The following is an 18834-nucleotide window of genomic DNA, read 5'->3' on the forward strand; positions in this document are numbered from 1 at the left end:
CTTTTATTTTATTTAATTTTTTTTTTGCTTTTCTTCCTGTTACCATTATGGAAAGTAGGGAATATGTCAGTATTGAAATACCCGAATCAGATTATATGACTTTAGATGCAACTGGTCAATTTCAGTTAGACCAACGGTCGAGTTTCGGAACCATGAGTATGGAGTTGACTCCCCCGGCTCAAAATAGTTTTGATGTTAGACGGTTTCCTTCCCATGTACAGAATGATTATAATGATTCAATACATTTATCTGATGATACCTTTGGTTATAGTAGAGTTGCTAATGCTCCGAGTTTAGATGAAAATAGAAGAGATCATCGTGAGGTTAGTTTTGCTGAGCCATCTCCAGAGAACTTTTATACTAGGCCGTATCAAAATAATGATTCAAATGATAGATTTGCCAGTAGATATTTAAACCTTGGTAATTATTACAGAAGGGTTTCTTGTATTCGGAACAGTATCCCTAAAGCAGGAAATACTAATTTTGGTTATTTAAATCCTAATTTGGATTTAGATGGTAGGAATCCAAATAATCAAGGACAAAGATTAAATTTAGTAAATCCAGTGTCACATTCTATTCCTCAGAGTATGACTTTAGATATGGAACATAAATTTATGGTAAAATATTGTTTTCAACGATCTTCTGAGTACTTGGAAAATAAATTTAGAGATTTTAGGAATGTTGATGGCAATAATAGCCGGCAGAGTTTTGAGTTATTATTTAGGATTGAAGAAGTTTTGCTCGAAACAAGCTATTCATTAGGAATGATTTTAACTGTATTGGTTTCGAAGTGCGAAGGGGCTGTATTACGGAATATTATTTCTGCATTAAATGATAGTATGAATTGGGAAACTCTGAGACGTATTTTGTTACAGAAGTTTATCACTCCTGTATTTATTCATACCCTTATTTCCGAGCGTATTTACAGGAAACAAAAACTTAATGAATTAATGGATCATTATGTTAAATCAATAGTGATATCTATGAATGTTATTGGTATGACGATGGAAGAATCAGAGCTTGTTAAAATCATTTTGAATGGAATGCATCCTAACCAAAGGTTTCGTATGTTGAACTTTTATGTTCCTCGTGATAGAGTTGAACTGATTAGTATTGCTGAACAGTATGTACTTAGAAATAGGGATCAGCTTGAACATAATAAATTTATGGTAAGTAATAAAGGAAAAAAGAATGTAGTATTATCTAATAGTCGGGATAACCGAAATTTTGGTCATAAATCCGAAATTAATCAGAAAACTTGTAAGTTATTTCCGAATGAACAATCGAGTCAATTGAAAGGAAAGTCACGGAATCAGATGACTTCAGGATTGCATTTAGAGAAAAATAAAGACCGACCCAAGAGTGAATTCTCGAATTTTGATCGAAGAATCCCATCCGAGTTAGATGGAGCTGTGGCGACGTTTGTTTATGGCAAAATTAATGGTGTTTCGGTTTTAATTTGCATTGACGGTGGATCAAGTTTTAATCTCGTCACTTATAACTTAGTGAGACGTTGTAATGCCGAGAAATACATTCGAGTAGTTGAAGAACTTGTGGTTAATGCTCCTTCGGGACTAAATTTCGTTACGAAAGAAGAAATATCACTCAACGTGAATTTGTCTGGACATTTTGAAAGGGAGAATTTTCAAGTTGTAGAACAATTAGAAGAATTCGCTTGAGTTACCACCGAGGAATGCGAGATTTGGAGTTTAGGACTGGTGATCGTGTCGGCCACAAAAACTGTTCGAGTATGAGTAAAAATGATGGTGATTCTGATTCTGTTCTTCATTCTGGATTGACTTCCATCTTCATTCGAACCGATTTGAATTCAGTGGGAAGATCTAATAAAGAAGTGCAATGCGATTTAGACTATGATAATTTCGAATCAAAAATTTTGAAAATTAACGCTCCTAATCCTACTCAATTGTTAGACTTGCGTAATATGATTCAGTGCGATTTAAATAAAGATGATCCATTAGTGGTTAGGGGATTTAGTCCATGTAGTGGTGCCGATGAAAATCTATTGGGAACTATGATTGATGAAGATCATATACCAAAGGCGGCTGAGGTTCAGGATAATAGACATTGGGACTTTATGAAGAGTTCGGTACAAGATGGTGGTGTTAAATTTTCTTCAGAAAAGGCTAGGATTTCATCAATGCCTTGTGATGAACAATTAGGTGAGCTTGCTTCTCCGTTAAGTGAAAATTCGAGAAGGACTTCATTGATGGATAAAGGTGATGAACAAAAGGTGTCAACGGATCAGTCCCAGAGTGTTCCTCGGAAGTCTTCGGTGGTTGATGCTTCGTTAATTTCTAGTAATTAGAAGAATAAAAAGAAGAGGACTAAGAAGAAAAAGAAAAGTTTGGTTGAAAACAAAATCAACGAAGAAGGCTGTCTTCCAGAAATGAATTTAGAGCAGAAGAGAGCTAGGCATTTTAGTGATACGAAAAATCTTTAAAGTGATAAAGAACTATTGCCAAGGAAGGACTTTTTAAAAGACAGTTCGTCAGAAACCTCAGACGTGGACGTGGAGCAAGCGGAAAAATTCCATGCCCTTTTGGAACGAAATAAAAAATATTTGCCGGATGGTAATTCGATTTCAAAAATTGTTGAAGATCGGTCGGGACAGGTGAAAAACCAGCCTTACACTCTGGTTGAAAAACCAAATTCAGTAAATGAGTCCTGGAGTTATAGGAGTCCTGACATTGTAAATTTCATTGACTCGATAAAGAATTATTATTCAGATCTTGTTTGAACAAAAATTGGTTACATTAAGAATTTTGTAGGTCATATTCATTTGAAAGAAAATAAAACGTTTAAACAGAATCCATTTCCGGTTCCTAAGGATAAATCAAAAATTTTCGATGAACAAATTCAGGATCTAGTTAGGTAAAGGTATATTGATAGAAATAGATCATTCTAATTTTGCAAGTAGCTGCTTCCTTGTAAAAAATAAGAAAAATACTTTCAGGATAGTTGGAAATTATATTAAGGCTAATGAGTTAATAGTAAATTATGCTTTTCCGGCTCCTAATCTTGAAGCTTGTCTTACAGGTTTAGCAGATAAGCTCTTTCATTCAAAAATAGACCTCAAGAAAGCTTATAATCAGATATATCTAAATGAAAACTCGAAAGATATAACGACCATAGTCACGCCGAAGGGTTTATATCAATATACCCGGATGCCCGTTGGAATCAAACCCGGAAGTAGCCTTCTAGCTCCATTTTGCTTGGTCCTTCAGCTTATCTCTTGTGATTTTGTCAATTTTATTTAAATATCTTTTCTCTTCGGAATCCCCCCCCATGAAGAGTGTCGGGTTGCGGTTTTATTATCCAGTATTCTTGATCTCCTTTCCTTTCTGATTAATTTAAGAATATTTTTTCCTGTACTTTTTTGTGATAGTTTTAAATTGGTCAGAAAAAGGCGAATTTATGCTCTGAACACCAGTTACTTTATTTAATCGTTCAGGATCTAGAAATTGAACGAGAAAGTTTAGAATTATAACTTTCATTACTTATGTGAAACTAATCCGATTTTTGAATGGAAATTCATGGTATAAGTGATTTTGTATTTAAAAGAAATTTAGAACAAATTTAAGGTTGAGTCGAAAGTTCATACTAAAAATTGAAAAATCATTCTTTGCCTTATTTTTGCTTCTAATTAGTTAGAAATGCAGGATATATGACTGTTTAAGGCTGAAACTTAATACAACTTGTGATTTTCTATAAACTTTTGAATTTTTGTAGTATTAACATTTTTTAATAGTTCAATTTTGCGAGAATTGAATTTCTTTAGACTGATAAATTAGTAAATTGATTGGAAGATTTTTCTTTCTCCCGATTAATTCTATAAATTCTTAGGTTGTTTCAAAAGTTCATATACTTTTTTTAATTTATGCTATTATTGGATTATTTTTCATCTGATTGATAAGAGCTATCGAAGTTGGTATTTATATTGAATTATTCTGCTGCTGAGATAACCTTGTTGTAATTTTTTTAGAATTTCCAATTAATTGTAATTTGTTATAACTAGAAGTCAAGTTGCTTTGGAATTTATGAATTTTACAGAGTTTGAGTTTTTCTTTGAAATTTGAATCACGATTAGTAAAAACAAAAGATAGTAAAAGCTCGGATTCATATATTTTTTTTTTGCGAACTACGAGATTATTGTAATTTTGAATTGTTTTTGCCTTTTTTTGAAAAAAATTTGGTCGGTATATTCACAGTTGATTAGTATTTGCTTTTTCTCCATCTCATTTTTGCCTTGTTGATCAATTATTGGAATTTGATTACAATCGATAGTTTTTTTGAAATTTTTGAGTGAAAAGTTAGAGCCCGGATTCTCATTTAATATTTCTACTGAACAGAATTTCTAGTGTATGCTTTCTAGTGTATTTTGTCTGCTTTTTTTTAACGGTGTGCATATATGGTCAACTAACGATTGACTGCATATACACCACCACAGTTTGGTAATAAAATTTATATGAACATCTGAATTGTTGTGGTTTGTTTATATTTATTAAAAAAATATTTATGCAAATTTCCGAATATTGGATCATAGATGTATACCGAAAGAGAACTCGGCTGAGACCTGTACTTCCCTCAATGCTCCGTCTGCCTTTCAGTTTCCTCATATGAGTCCGGAGGAATCACTTGTTTTTGATAAATTTGGTTTTGTTTGATTGCTTCGGGTTCTTGTGCGGAGACTGGTGGATAGGAGCATTACAATTTCCGGGCAATAGCGCCATATTTCAGGATAATACGCGTGGGTTAAGCAACATTAGGCTGGAGTAGAACCCCGCACTGGACAGGCCAATTCTAGGACTTGAAGATAATTGATGATCTGTGATCCGTTTTGCAGATAGAAGTCCGACACAGATTTCTGCTTCTGACGGAACTGAGTAATGTAGTGCACGCGGAATGCTGTAATATTCCACTTACTGCCATCTGCAACCTCTATAAAACCATTCCACGCCACATCACTGCTGTTGTGAGGTCTACAGATGGTTGAGTGCCGTATTAATCTGATAAGTAGCGCTCTTTTAGATGATTTCATTATTTTGATAACCATTTGTATATAACTTAATCTGCTTGCTTCATCTCCATTGAAGTTCTTTCCAATTGATTGTTTTGTGACATCGAGCATGCATTTATTCCAAAAAGCCACAGAGACACTGCTAGATGAAAACATGATATGAAATAAAAGCGTTGGGATTACAGATAATTGTGAATCCATGAAAGATGTACCTGCAAACCCATCGATGATGACCTCTACTACTTACTTATTGTCAACGTCAGGCTTCTCAGGTAGCTGTTTATAACCGTTCATCCAGTTTGCTGAGAACGAGAAGCAATCTTCGACGTCATAGGTCACCGAGATTGAACTGACTGCTCTGATGGATGATCAATTACAGCAAGTAATAAAGAAAGACGTTCATCTGGTTCTCAAACTGCTACTCCAGTATTTCTCATCGTGGGTTCTTACGTAAGGAACTAAACTGCCACTAATTACGGTGCATTATCAATATCAATGCAAACAGAACTATTAGACTAGTGATCCTATTGTTATAGTGAGCAATTCTTCTTTCTCTCTCTCACGAATTTCAACTCCGAATTACATGTCTAGGTTACTAATGTGAAGCAAATTCCACATTATGTTTTACAAAAATAGGAGTATTTTTACGGAGTTCTCATGCAAATACTTTACTTACAAAGGGGTGGTAGGACTTCAGAGCCGTGTGTATAGTCCTTCTGTGGGCTACTTGTAGGCCACTTACAGGGCATTCGAGGATTTGTAGTAATATATTTACTATAGGCCAAACGAGCCCACAACATCCCTGTAACTCAAGGGGTTGACTACAGGGATGCACCGCTTACTACTCCACAGCATCCCTTGTTACCTAAGATGCCCGAACTCATAAGATCGACGCTGATAATATCGGCTCTCACGCTTACTCGAACTCACCCTTAAGAAATGAGTGTGAGGTTGAGTGATAGCGAGTTTTAAATTATGATGTGAGCATGACGTCGAGATGATGTTTTGCGCGTGAAGTCGAGTGAGCGTGAGGTCGGAAAATGTTGTGAGCGTGAGTTTCAGTGACGTTAGTTCAAAGTAGGCACCTTTACTTGTTACTAGAGAAAATGTATGTGCTTGGTGCAAACAAAGTATACGAATATGTTAAAGAATTTATCGAGTTGGTTGAGTTAGTTGATTGATAACCGAATAATACATTTCGAAGAAAAATTTTTAAAAATAGAAAATTTTACGCTAAAACATAGAGCGTAAAAAAGACTGATTTTTGAAGGAGGATGTCGAAAGTTTTGGTTTCCGTTAGTACAACTAATGGAAACAAAACCAATGAGTAAACTAATAAATTCTATCGGAAATAAAACAGTTGTGGTCTTCGGCTCTACAGTACTGGTAGTTCTTATGGGTTAAGAATTAGCAGATCAAATTGAGACAACAGTCAAACTCACATTTCAACGTAAAAATATTATACTAATGCCTTTTACATAGTTCTTAAATTCCTGCAATAGCAGGCAACCCAAAAATTGAGCCATTGGGGTGGCTGAGAATTAGAAAGGCGTTGAACCAAACCTCAATTTTGTTTCAAATATATCAGTGTGGCAAACTTCAAATAAGAAAACAAAATAAAGAATAACGATTTTATTATCGCGAGGGCAATAAATGACATAAAAAGTTACAGTCATATTACTTGAGCACTTTAGACAAGATGAAGGGTTAGAAAGAGATATCAGAGGAAAGCAGTTTCTCTCCTTTTCCTCCAAAGTAATAATAATAATAATAATAATAATACTAATAATAATAATAATAATAATAATAATAATAATAATAATAATAATAATAATAATAATAATAATCTCCTCGTAAAAAAGAAAACGGTTACATAATGTAAACGTTTAATATAAAAACTTAACAGCACAAAAACAAACCATCACACGAAATGGAAAGAGAGACAAACACAGAATAACGGAGGACGGCCAGTGGCCTAGCAGACTTGCAGACCTCCTATGCAAGATAAAGAGAGATTATTATTATTATTATTATTATTATTATTATTATTATTGTGATTATTATTAAAAACTCATTTTCCTTTGGTGCCGCGGTGGCTCAATGGTAGAGCGTTCACCTCTGGTGCTAGGGGTCCCGGGTTCGATCCCAGCTCCAGCCAAGTGAACTTTGTGGTGGACAAACACCGTGTGCGTGGGTTTTCTCGGGGTTCTCCCGTTTCCTCTCACTATCTTCATTCCACCATTTCATTCATTTCTCATCTTCACCGTCTCCTTTAGCCTAACCGGCATAACCGTGGGACGTAAAACTCAAAGATTTCATTTCATTTCATTTCATTTTTCGCTTTCCTTTCAAACTCTGATAGCCTATATCGTCTTACTTTCTAAAATTGCCGCTGCAGTGTATTTTTCAGAATATTCATTTGCAGACATGATGTAGGGAGAAGAGAAAGAAAGAGATACATCTGTAATATCTATTTGATTCACTGAGGAACTATAGAAATTTGAATATCCGAGTTAAAACACACGTAAGAGACCGAAAGAAAGATTGATATATCCAAACTTTTGAAAACGTCCTGGAAAGGTGAAAATATAGTTAAAAATTGCAAAAGGAAACATGTAATTCATCTTCCTTTTCTTATATTCTAGTATATTTATTTCACCATACAAACATCTTTATCCAGGGATACGAGATAAAGTGAAGAGAGAAATATTTCCATTTCAAGAACTAAATCAGACAAAACCTCGTTATCTGATATAGACTCGAGCTCGCAAACACTGAACTAGAAAGCTATCACTGTACCGGCTGAGTTAACAACTGCTTTAATAGTAGAAGATCTAAAGATTCTTTCCTTAGTTCAGGAATTTACCATGACCTGCTTGCAGGACACTTTCAAATATTAAACGTGGGGTGAATTATTACATTCGCCTCACTGTCTTTATTTGACAGTGAAACCGATTATGCTGAACTTTAATATACTTTGCTGTCGTAAAGTAAGAGTCGTAATAAATGTAGTAAAGATTCTAAGTATTACATAAAATGCACAAGTATTTATTCACTGTAAAACACAATATAATTCAGTAAGTACACAAAATGAATACGACCAGTAACGCCGGCAGGAGTAGCCAAATTCTAAGTTCCATTTTCGTAATCGTGCCAAACGCGTAGTAAAATTTAGAAAGAGACGAGAAATTTTATATTTTATTAGAAATGCTACGTAAATCCCTCATAATGTTAGTTACTGTACATATAGCAAGCTCTAAGAATCATAGGTATTAAACATTTCTCAGGTTAACAAACTACTAAATAGAAATAAGCCACAAAATATGTGAAGCGATCAGGCATTTTCTGTTAGTGATTTCCTTATATCAGTGTACGAATTAAAGAATTTTAACAGCGTAGACTAGTTGCTTAGCGCGTCCTCTCTTGCTATTTTATTTTTCCACGATCATCAGTTCAAATGCCATACCCTACATTAACTTCTGTTTCCTTTAGGAAAATTTGATTCTGTAAATTCGTTCAACAACAATGTTTTGTTTTAATAATGTTATTTAGTATTATCCTCTTCATTCTTATTTATTTGTATATTTAAAAACAATTCAGAATTATGTCTTTACAAGATGATAAACTTTGAAACAATTTTGTAAAAAGAGAAAACTTCATTTCCAACCATTATCATGACCGAAATGGGAAACTTATAAATATTTGAAATGTTAATTAATATATGACTAAACTTAAATGAAATAATACTAAAATAAAACATTTACTGCGAATAGCCTCTGAAAGCAATATGTAGAAAATAGACAGAAATAATAAAAACGTGAACTGTTAGTTGCCTATTCAAAGTATACTAGAGATAGTGTTCTCAACCCAACTAGATATAGAGTGAAATCTTTAATTTTTATGTCCCAACGTTATGCTGGCGAGGCTAAAAGAGATGGTGATGATGAGCAATGAATCAAATGGTGGAATGAAGAAAGTGAGAGGAAATTGGTCAACCCAAGTAGAATATCCGATCTTTGCTTCATGAAAGCAATAAACATTTTACAAAAAGTAATTACTATACTTTCCGTATCGGAAATCTTTTCAGTAAGTAATTAAGTAAAATACATATTATCTATAATTCAATCACTGACTCGGTGTCGGATTGTTGCTATACTGAAGTTAATGAATACTATTACAAACTGTTACAAAAGTAAATGAAGAAAGTCGCTAAGTTATTTTCTGTAAGTAAACTGTTGCAAATGAATGCGAATCTAAGACAAATATTTGCTTTCAAGCCTTTCATGTTGGTCTAGCGAGTATGATCTGCGACTTTGGTGCTTGCGGTTCCAGATTCTATTCCCGGTAGGGAAACAAAATAAAATTAATTTCTTTCTCGTTTACTCTCATCAATAATTTGTTATATTTAGCCCAGGAATGTTCAATACTTTCCAGTTATTTCATCCTCTTACTCGTCAGTTGTTACGATTGTGCTATATATTAGCACAATATATACCAGTGGCTTTCCGCACTTGCTCCGAATTTGAATGTGGTAAGTTTCTGGTTGTTCAAACAGTCAACGCTTGTTTGTGGTAATCCTTCGTTTACTACTACTAATAATATTTGAAGTTGTCACTGACACCATCTGACAACTATCCCATGCCGGAAACGTCGCCAACACCTAATAGTCCACTTGCTTGTAAACGTCGATAGTCTATATAGCTATTTGTGGTTCTTGTAGTATCGGCTTCGGTTCCCGTCAAGGGTATACTAAAATTTCAATTTATATAGAATTTATTTTCATTAATCATCCGTCTCCTTTTTTCTAAAGGACTGAAACCTTGAGAAAAGTATATGGGAACAATATTAATGCCTATACATGGGTTGCAGTTTAAATTGAGTTTTAAGTATTAGGTAAGACATACAGTTTAAATAATGGATCAGACGGGCCGGATGAAAGGAATCAATGTGCCGGAGCCGGACCGAGAGCCGGTTGTTGCACGTGTTTGATTTCTGTAATTTCTGAAGATGTGGGACAAATTTTGGATACAACTGTATGCACGTAAGTCAAGAAATTGAAAAAGGACTGTATCGATCTTTTGCCCCCCTGCTTGAAAGAACTGCCGGCGTTACTGGTATTCATGTTGTTTACTTGCTCAATTATATTGTGTTTTACACAGAATAAATACTTTTGTATTTTATGTAATATTTAGAATCTTTTCTACATTTATTACGGCCCGGCAAAGTATATTCATGCTCAGCATAATCAGTTTCCATTCTTAAAAAAAAGAAAAAAAAGCCAATGAGGCGAATGTAATAATTTACCCGGTTATTTAATATTTGGAAGGGTATCCTGCGAACAGGTCATGATAAATTCCTGAACTGTAGAAACAACCATTAGACCCTCTACTATCAAAGCAGTCTAATCCAGAGATTGCTAGTTCAAGTCCAAGTCAGGTAGCGAGTTTTTTCTATTTAATTCTTGAAATGGAAATATTTTTCTCTTCGCTTTATCTCGTAATCCTGAATAGAAATGGTAGCATGCTGGAAAATATCTCTAGAATATAAGAGAACAAAGATAAATTACATGTTTTTGGCGATATTTTACTATATTTTCATCTTTCTAGGACGTTTCTAAAAGTTTATATTTCTAGATTTTCCTTTAGCTCTCTTACATGTGTTTCAACATGGGTATTGTAATTCCTATAGTTCTTTAGTGAATCACATAGATATGTTCTAGCTCTTTCTTTGTCTTCTCTCTACATCATAATGCATTTTAAGAAGTAAGACATTAAGAGTATAATGCAACGCAAAATTTTCAGAAACAAATGATCTCTTACGTCTATGTTCGCAAACTAAAAGTCAAATTTTGCGTTGCATTGACGCAACATTTATAGGATATGGCCACGAGTCTAAGCTGTTCTACCTAGGTATGTGCATTTGACACTTGAAGGGACCGCCAGAAAGTCTTCGGCAATGAAAACGAATCATTTGTCCACAGTGATACACTGTACGTGATGTATCATTCTTCATACAGAAATTAAGCACTTGTTCAAGCAGCTACTTGCCTGAGCACCTATTTTTCTGTCTGTCTACTGCTGTTGTTTGTAACACTACATAACATTATTTCTCCCTGGAAAATCTGCTGAATTCATGCCAAATAAAGTGGCTGACGATCACGCTTCACCACTCACTGATCAGTAACATAGTGAATTCTTACACTTACAGCATTAGACAGTTAAAATAAATTCCTTATTGTGTATTATTCGAACGACCATTTAGTCTCTTACAAGGAGACATAGGGAAGTGTCACTCACCGATTTTAATGAAACTTTGAACAACTGTAAAACATCGAAAAATAATCAACACGAATTTTTTCGTTTCGGCAATGGCGAAGATTTAAGGGTAGAAACCACCCTTTGAACGTTAGAGGTGGTCCCTAAGCATAGACCGAAAACAACCATTTAATTTGCAAGAAAACATACTGCCAGAGGGGTCTTAAGAGAGCTGATTCAGAATCTGACGTCAAAATTACAAAATTCAAAATGGCGGATCCAATATACTGATTACAATTACAAAATGTCTTCTGGTATGAAATTCTCTGCACTTAACCAAGAACAATTAATGTTGGCAGAGATTACTGCGCGGAGGTTGCAGACCAATTTGAAACCACTTTCTGTACTTATTTTAATGGGATGCTCGATTAAAGTGAGCCTCTGCACTTCTCACTATAGCGTTTACAGAGACAAAATCTGTGCCCTGGGTAGCTAGTCGCTAACGCCTTCGGTGCGAGCGGTAACGGGTTCGATTCCCGGTGGAGTATTCGGTCTGAAAAGTTTAAGTTCTTTTTTAGGCCAGCCACCCTGAATGTGGTTTTCCTGGATTTTCCTCATTCACACGAGGCAAATGTTTGGGTGGTACCTAACTTATAGGTCACTGTTTTCCCTTTCCTCGCAGAGGGACGTCATCCCTCATACGTGACAAACTAAATGGCCCTAGATGCCGAAAGCCCAGAAATCTAAAATTCTAATCCAAGAGACACAAACAGTAGAAAGTTCGGTACAGTTAATAAATCTATGACGCATAGCTACATCATACAGCCTTTAATTTCTGAAAATGATGTTCTGTTATCACCGTTGTTAATTATTTTGCAAGAAAAGAGTGGAACATTTGGCCCTATAGTCCAAACCAACCTCTTTTAATCTGAATATGTCCTTATGAAAGCATCAAATTCGGGAAAATTAACATCAGGTCTTGTGAGATCATGGTTTCAAGAGCTTTATCTCCCATCGTCTAATGCAAAGTTCATTTTGTTATTAGATTCGTAGAGTGGTCACAATTAATCGAATTTTTAATCTATTTTACGAACAAAAGAGCACCTGAAAATACAAACCATTCGGCACTAACAACTGATGGGATTCAACCTCTTGATATTTTCGTCTTTAGGCCGTGGAGAAACATCTTGAGAGATGATACTGACATTACTCTCTACAACTGTAATAAATTTACATCTCCCTAATAATATAATTTAGATAAAAATCACTGATTAATAATCTGTTTCCTTCTCCCAGAGACAATATTTTGCAAATATTATTAGATATGCGTGATCCAAAACAGTTATTTGGAAGAAGATTGTTTTGCATTTTGCGATTTGTCACAGTTATTGCTGTAATAAGGTGAGGTTGGTTTAAACAATGTTTATGCATTATTATGGTTGTGTCTATGTGAAGTGGTTGGGCTGACACGCCAGCACGAGTCAGCTGCGAGTCTGTTGCGGGCCCAACCAGACTTTTCTGCACGTCTGAACCTAGCCATGAACCATCTTATATGATCTGTTCACCTTTAATTGCTATACAATTGTCTCTGATCATATTGACTTAATGTCCTTAAAGAGTAACGCTTCATCACTCTAGTTCCTTATTTCAATCATATTTATAATATTGGTAGTTTTCTTTTTTTTTTAAAAAAAAAAGTAAATAGTGAGATAATAAGAATAATACTCCAATATAAATAAAATAAAACGTTTGTGTGTGTGTGTGTGTGTGTGTGTGTGTGTGTGTGTCTGTGGATGATCCGGGGACCAGATGAGTGGACCGAGAGTTACCAAATTTTGGTCATGGGTACCTTGGACCAGGACCCAGGCCAAGACGAAGTGTTTTCCTTTCGAATTACGGGGTGTCAGGAAGTGTTTACTGAGATATGTAAAAGTAGTAGAAAATGACCGAAAATAGTGTCAGATGCATAGTTTTTGCGGTCGTTGAGATCAATGGTGAAACTCAGATTGCATTACTTTCCAAACTCGCCCCATTCGGCTGCGGGCCGGGGGTTATAGGGGATACCGGGACATGTAAAAATAACAAAAAATGACCAATATTTGTATCAAATCCATAGTTTCCGCGGTCGCTGAGATAAGTAGTGATACTCTCACAGGCTTTGACTTCCAAATACAGCATCCATTGGCTGGGGACTAGAGGTGTTTTTTTTTTTATTATTCGAACCAGGGGGTCTCAGGGGGAGTTTACGAGGATATGTAAAAGTAGTAGAAAATGACTGATAGTTTTTTTACCTTTCATTGTTCAGTTTGCTATACATAGATATTTTATCTCACCCATACGAAGAATGGGTATTTCAGCTAGTAACACAATTATAATGTAGTTATTTATAATACTAGTAGTTTTCTAGATTTGAAAGAAAAAGTAAATAATGCAATAATAAAAATAATAATAGCGCAACCGGTTAATCTCAGTTCCTATCAGTTTTCATGTTTTTGAAATTATCATAATGGCAGCATTCTTTTGATAAGAAATAAGAAACGTAAAATGTTTTAAAGTAAGAGCGTCGCAATGTTTTTGTACATTTACGTTTTTATAAAGTGTGATATGGGCAAAAATTTCACTTCTTGTCTTTTGACTGAACTAGTGATAATGACAACTGCAAAACAATTATACAAAAAAATTTGTAGTATGAAAAAAATTTAATCATATACCCTTTGGAAATGATACATACTATAGTTGGTGTGATAACATACTCAGCACTTTCACGTTTTTTTATATTAGGAAAGATATAAATATCCAGTTTAGCAATCAAAAGTGAATTTTAGTTGTCACCAATTGTATCAACAGTTGTACTTAATGTTTTCTTCAGGTTCTGTACAGAAGAGAAAGCACATACTTCAAGCATTATGACTTTTGAGCAACGCCACTGTGGTATTATATTCGCAATTATTTTTCTGCTGGTGAATAATACGGTATCTTTAGAAGAAATTGACTGTAAGTAATCAAATACATTAAGTTTTCATATTACATTAGAAGGTTGCCCGTTTTTCGCACAAGAAGAATACATTTCATTTTGGAAATAAGGATAAAAGGGGCTGAATTTGGGTTTAGACGGCATCGAAAGGTTCACTATTTGTCTCAGCAATGCCGAAAACTATGTATTCGACAATAATATCAGTCATTTTTGGTCATTTTTATATCTCTCCCTCCACTTTTCCCAAGTTGTAAGGCCGAATTTGGATTTAAACGGCATCGGAATATCACTGTTCATCTCAGCGACCCAAGAAACTACGAAATCGACACTAATACAGGTCATTTTCGAATATTTGTAAATATCTCTTCTTTCCAAAAGTTGCACTGTAAAAGTGAAATGATACAATCAATCCCTTGCTCGAACCTTGAACTCGTGTTTTGATACGTGCACTACTGTTGAAAATATTGATTTTTGCAATCCAATTTATTTTTGTTTTAGAGCATACTGTATTTATTTGTATGCGGAGTGTCAGTTCCCAGCGATTACTTATGAAAAAAATAATTGAGCGCGACTTCAAATAGGTTATTTTTATTTCGCTGAACTCGCGGATAATCGTAACTGTACTGTACGTATATTTATGTTCCATACTACTTCTTTACCAATATTACCCCACAATTTACTTCTACGTATACAAAACAAGAATATGTCAGAAACTGTAAATAACTGCATAGGAATGATTTCATAAAATGTGTTCTCTACAGTATAACAACAAAGGTACGCAAAATTTAAATTTTACAATTTTTCGTATAATGATCTAAAATACTATAATATATAATAAACGTACACTCTTGTTACATGGAAGGACATATTCATTAATGTGGAATGTTTTCAGCATTATTATTATTATTATTATTATTATTATTATTATTATTATTATTATTATTATTATTATTATTATTATTATTATTATTATTTTCAATAATATTAAAAATTCCTTCTTAAAATTGAGTAAGTCGTCCTACACAAAGAACATACAGCTGTATTTCGTTAACCATCTTTGTAAATGATATCCCAGTCCTGAAGCCTAAAATGTATGATCAGTTTTCTAGTTTCAGCGAGTATCTACGAAAATCTTTAACTAATCCCTTACAAGTTCGTGTCATACTACACTTTAAATACACATATTTGAAGAAGTAAGTTTGTTTCGTGAAGAGTACGGTATTTTGTAATTACACTTTCTGACTTAAGGTGCAGTGAAAAAAGACCATGTTCTTATGAAATGGCCTATTGATTGATGTAATTAGTTTTACGTCGTTTGTCGAATGTAATGCTGTATAATACGAAACCTATATTTGAAATGGAGTCTCAACCAATATAGTGCATCAATTCTGTCTAACTAGCAAGCAAACGCTTTATCTCGTGCACCAAGAACAGGTGCGCTAACCACTAGACTAACGGAGCGAAAAAATTGGCTTCTTGTCTTTTGGAATGCGCGAACTTTAGTTCAAGTTAAGATGAACGAATTACATGATTTTTGCATATTTATACTTTTTACGGAGGGAGGGTCTGTAGACTAGAGCCTGTGAAGTTTTGTACATATTAGAACTTGAACACTTCAGAATATCTGCAGAGACACCATCAAGACAAACTAAACTTATTGATTATGTCTATACACTGCCAAGAATACAATTCGCGAACTTACAAAAATATTTCGTAAGTCTTGTATGTGAGCAGTAGCAATACATATTGAAATTCAATACAATAGCGAGTTCTGCAAATTTTTATATATATCAATCAATGAAGTATTTGTAGTGTTGTACTAGTGTAGTTATTTGTCGAGAGCGAAGAAGACTTGAAGCTACCCGAGAATAATGATTTGACTCTATTGTCGTAGATGATGGTGCCTATTGAGATGTCTTTTGTGCAAAAGCAATCTTTAATGAAAACAATATGTAAGCTAAGAAGTTTGCTTTGAGATTTCATGCAAACGAGCACTCGATATAGGGAAAGGTAAAGTGCATCGTAAAGATTTAGTTTTGTGGGTGCTAGTAGAGCAACTGAGACAAAACAAAAGGTATATTCACACTGAATTCTATAGTATGTACGACAGTAACAAAAAAGTCACAGATTCGAACTTTCATCGTCTAAATTTTCAGTATAAAATAAATGGACACAAGTTCAGAAACACTAAGATACTTGAATGTTAAAATCCACTTTCTCACCTAATCACACGATAAGAGAAAATTCGTGTAATATTGTATTTCTTTTCTCAGAAAGTATTCAAAGTTTAACGCCATTAGCTCAATATAGTGTGGATTATAGTGAAAGTGCCTGAATGAAAGAAAGTAAAGTCTGATAAAGAAAACAAGCGAAACAGGAACGGAATTGTGGTTGCTGACCTCATATCTCCTGTTGCCAGCTTGTCCTAGTCATGATTGAATGCCAGGAAACGTATGTATCACGAACTATGTATTAGATTTATATATATTATTGCACATGACCTGTTGAAGAAAAAAACTAATGCTTTCAATAAAGAGGTTACTGTTTAAATAAACCGGTAATATTTATCTTTATAATTTGCAGCGGATTCTGGAGACGCCGCTGGCGATGGTTGGTTTGTATTTAACCAGAATAATAACAACAATAACCAACAAGAAAACAAGAACAAGGATGTGATACCTGGTGCTGAATGCTCTCGTCCGTGCACAGGAAGTCCTAAAACTTGTTATTTCGAGTTTGTGTTGGAGGATTACGCTACTCTCACAGAGTCAGTATTTTTATACTCAACCAACTAAACTAAGATAAATTAGTTTCCAGTTAAATTAAAACTAGATAATCAGGAAACTGAAAAATCTTGAGCTGTTTTACAAGACAATTGCGTCATTTGTGAAAGTATAATATATTCTAATTGAATATTTATTGTATGTATTCAACTTTTATCCCAATAATCTTTAATTTGATTTATTGTGTTTTCGGACTACTTTATATTATATTAGAATATCCTAGAGTATTACTCTATGCTAGAATAAAGAAGAGTATATTAGAGTTTTATATTTGAGTATACTACTACTACTACTACTACTACTACTTATTATAATTATTATTAACAAACTAACTAACTCTATGGCCTATGGAACCCGGAGGTTCAGTGCCGCGTTCACAAAAGCTCTCCACTGACTTCTATCCTTAGCTAATTGCATCCAGTTTCTACTTTGTGTTCCTATCTCTGCGAGATCCATCTTAATATTATCCTCCCATCTGCGCCTAGGTCTTCCTAATGGTCGTTTTCCTATGGGTCTACCAGTCAAGACTCTGAAAGCGTTTCTACTTTCTTCCATTCTAACTACATGACCTGCCCACCTAAGCCTCCTAGACTTGACGACCCTAACAATGTTGGGTAAACCGTATAAACTATGTAGTTCCTTGTTATGAAGCTTCCGCCATTCCTCATTCTCGTTCCTCTTGGGTCCGAATATTCTTCTCAGGATCCTGTTCTCAAATACTTTCAGTCTATGTTCTTCCCTCAGAGTAAGCGACCATGTTTCGCAACCATACAGAACAACAGGCATGATTATCGTTTTATATATTTTAAGCTTCAAATTCCTCGACAGAATTCGCGACGACAAGAGATTTTGAACCGAGTAGTAACACGAATTCCCTGCTTTTAGTCGACATTTAATTTCTTCGTGAATATGATTTTCGTCTGTTAATATTGATCCTAAATATTTGAAAGTATCCACTTTATCAAAAGCATTATTTAATATTTTAGCGCCTCCACAATTTGCCGTATTACGGTCCCGACGCACTTCCATGTATTTAGTTTTCTCTGCATTTACTTCTAAACCCATGTCCTTGCAAGCGTTTAATAAGATCTCTGCATTTATTTCTACTGTTCTCCTATCATCCCCTATTAAATTTACATCATCAGCATATGCCATAACCTGGTGAATGCCGTTCAACTCTAGGCCCTGGTTGCTATCTTTGATTTTCCTTATGGCGTATTCCAGCACGAAGTTAAATAATAATGGTGACAACGCATCTCCTTGTTTCAGGCCATTTTCGACGTGGAAGCTCGTGGACAAAAATTTTCCTACCCGGACTTTACTTTGGGATTCACTTAAACATATCTTAATTAATCTAATTAGCTTTCTCGGTATTCCAAGTTCTGTAAGAACGTTGTATAATGTTTCTCTCCTAACCGAGTCGTAAGCCTTTCTAAAATCAATAAATAGTTGATGTACCGGGGTATTGTATTCCCACTTCTTTTCGAGTATTTGGCGAATGGTAAATATTTGGTCGATAGTTGATCGATTTCGTCTAAATCCGCACTGATAATCTCCAATAATTTCATCTGCGTATGGGGTCAATCTTGCTAACAGAATATTTGAAAGGATTTTATAGGATGTTGACAGAAGAGAAATGCCTCGATAATTATTACAGTCAGTTTTGTCGCCTTTCTTGTGAATTGGAACAATGATTGATTCTTTCCACTCTTGTGGCAATTCTTCCTTGTTCCAGATAAGGAGAATGAGTTTGTGTATCTTGTTCCACAATTTTTCGCCTCCAGT

At 34.6% G+C, this 18834-nt stretch overlaps 1 protein-coding gene across 1 annotated transcript in view; it reads left to right on the plus strand.

Annotated features, from left to right (window-relative positions):
- The first annotated feature begins 1693 nt into the window (after positions 1–1693).
- The window catches only part of LOC145660944 (multicopper oxidase 3-like), a 65784-nt gene continuing 48643 nt past the window's right edge, over positions 1694–18834 (plus strand). The window contains exons 1-2 of the mRNA XM_081726385.1: positions 1694–2318; positions 16850–17033. Of these exons, the coding sequence (XP_081582511.1) occupies positions 1694–2318; positions 16850–17033 (809 nt within the window). The remainder of the gene's footprint in view (positions 2319–16849; positions 17034–18834) is intronic.

The sequence above is a fragment of the Thermobia domestica genome, chromosome 9 (genome assembly GCF_964235325.1).
Source record: "Thermobia domestica chromosome 9, izTheDome1.hap1.1, whole genome shotgun sequence".
Lineage (NCBI taxonomy): Eukaryota > Metazoa > Arthropoda > Insecta > Zygentoma > Lepismatidae > Thermobia > Thermobia domestica.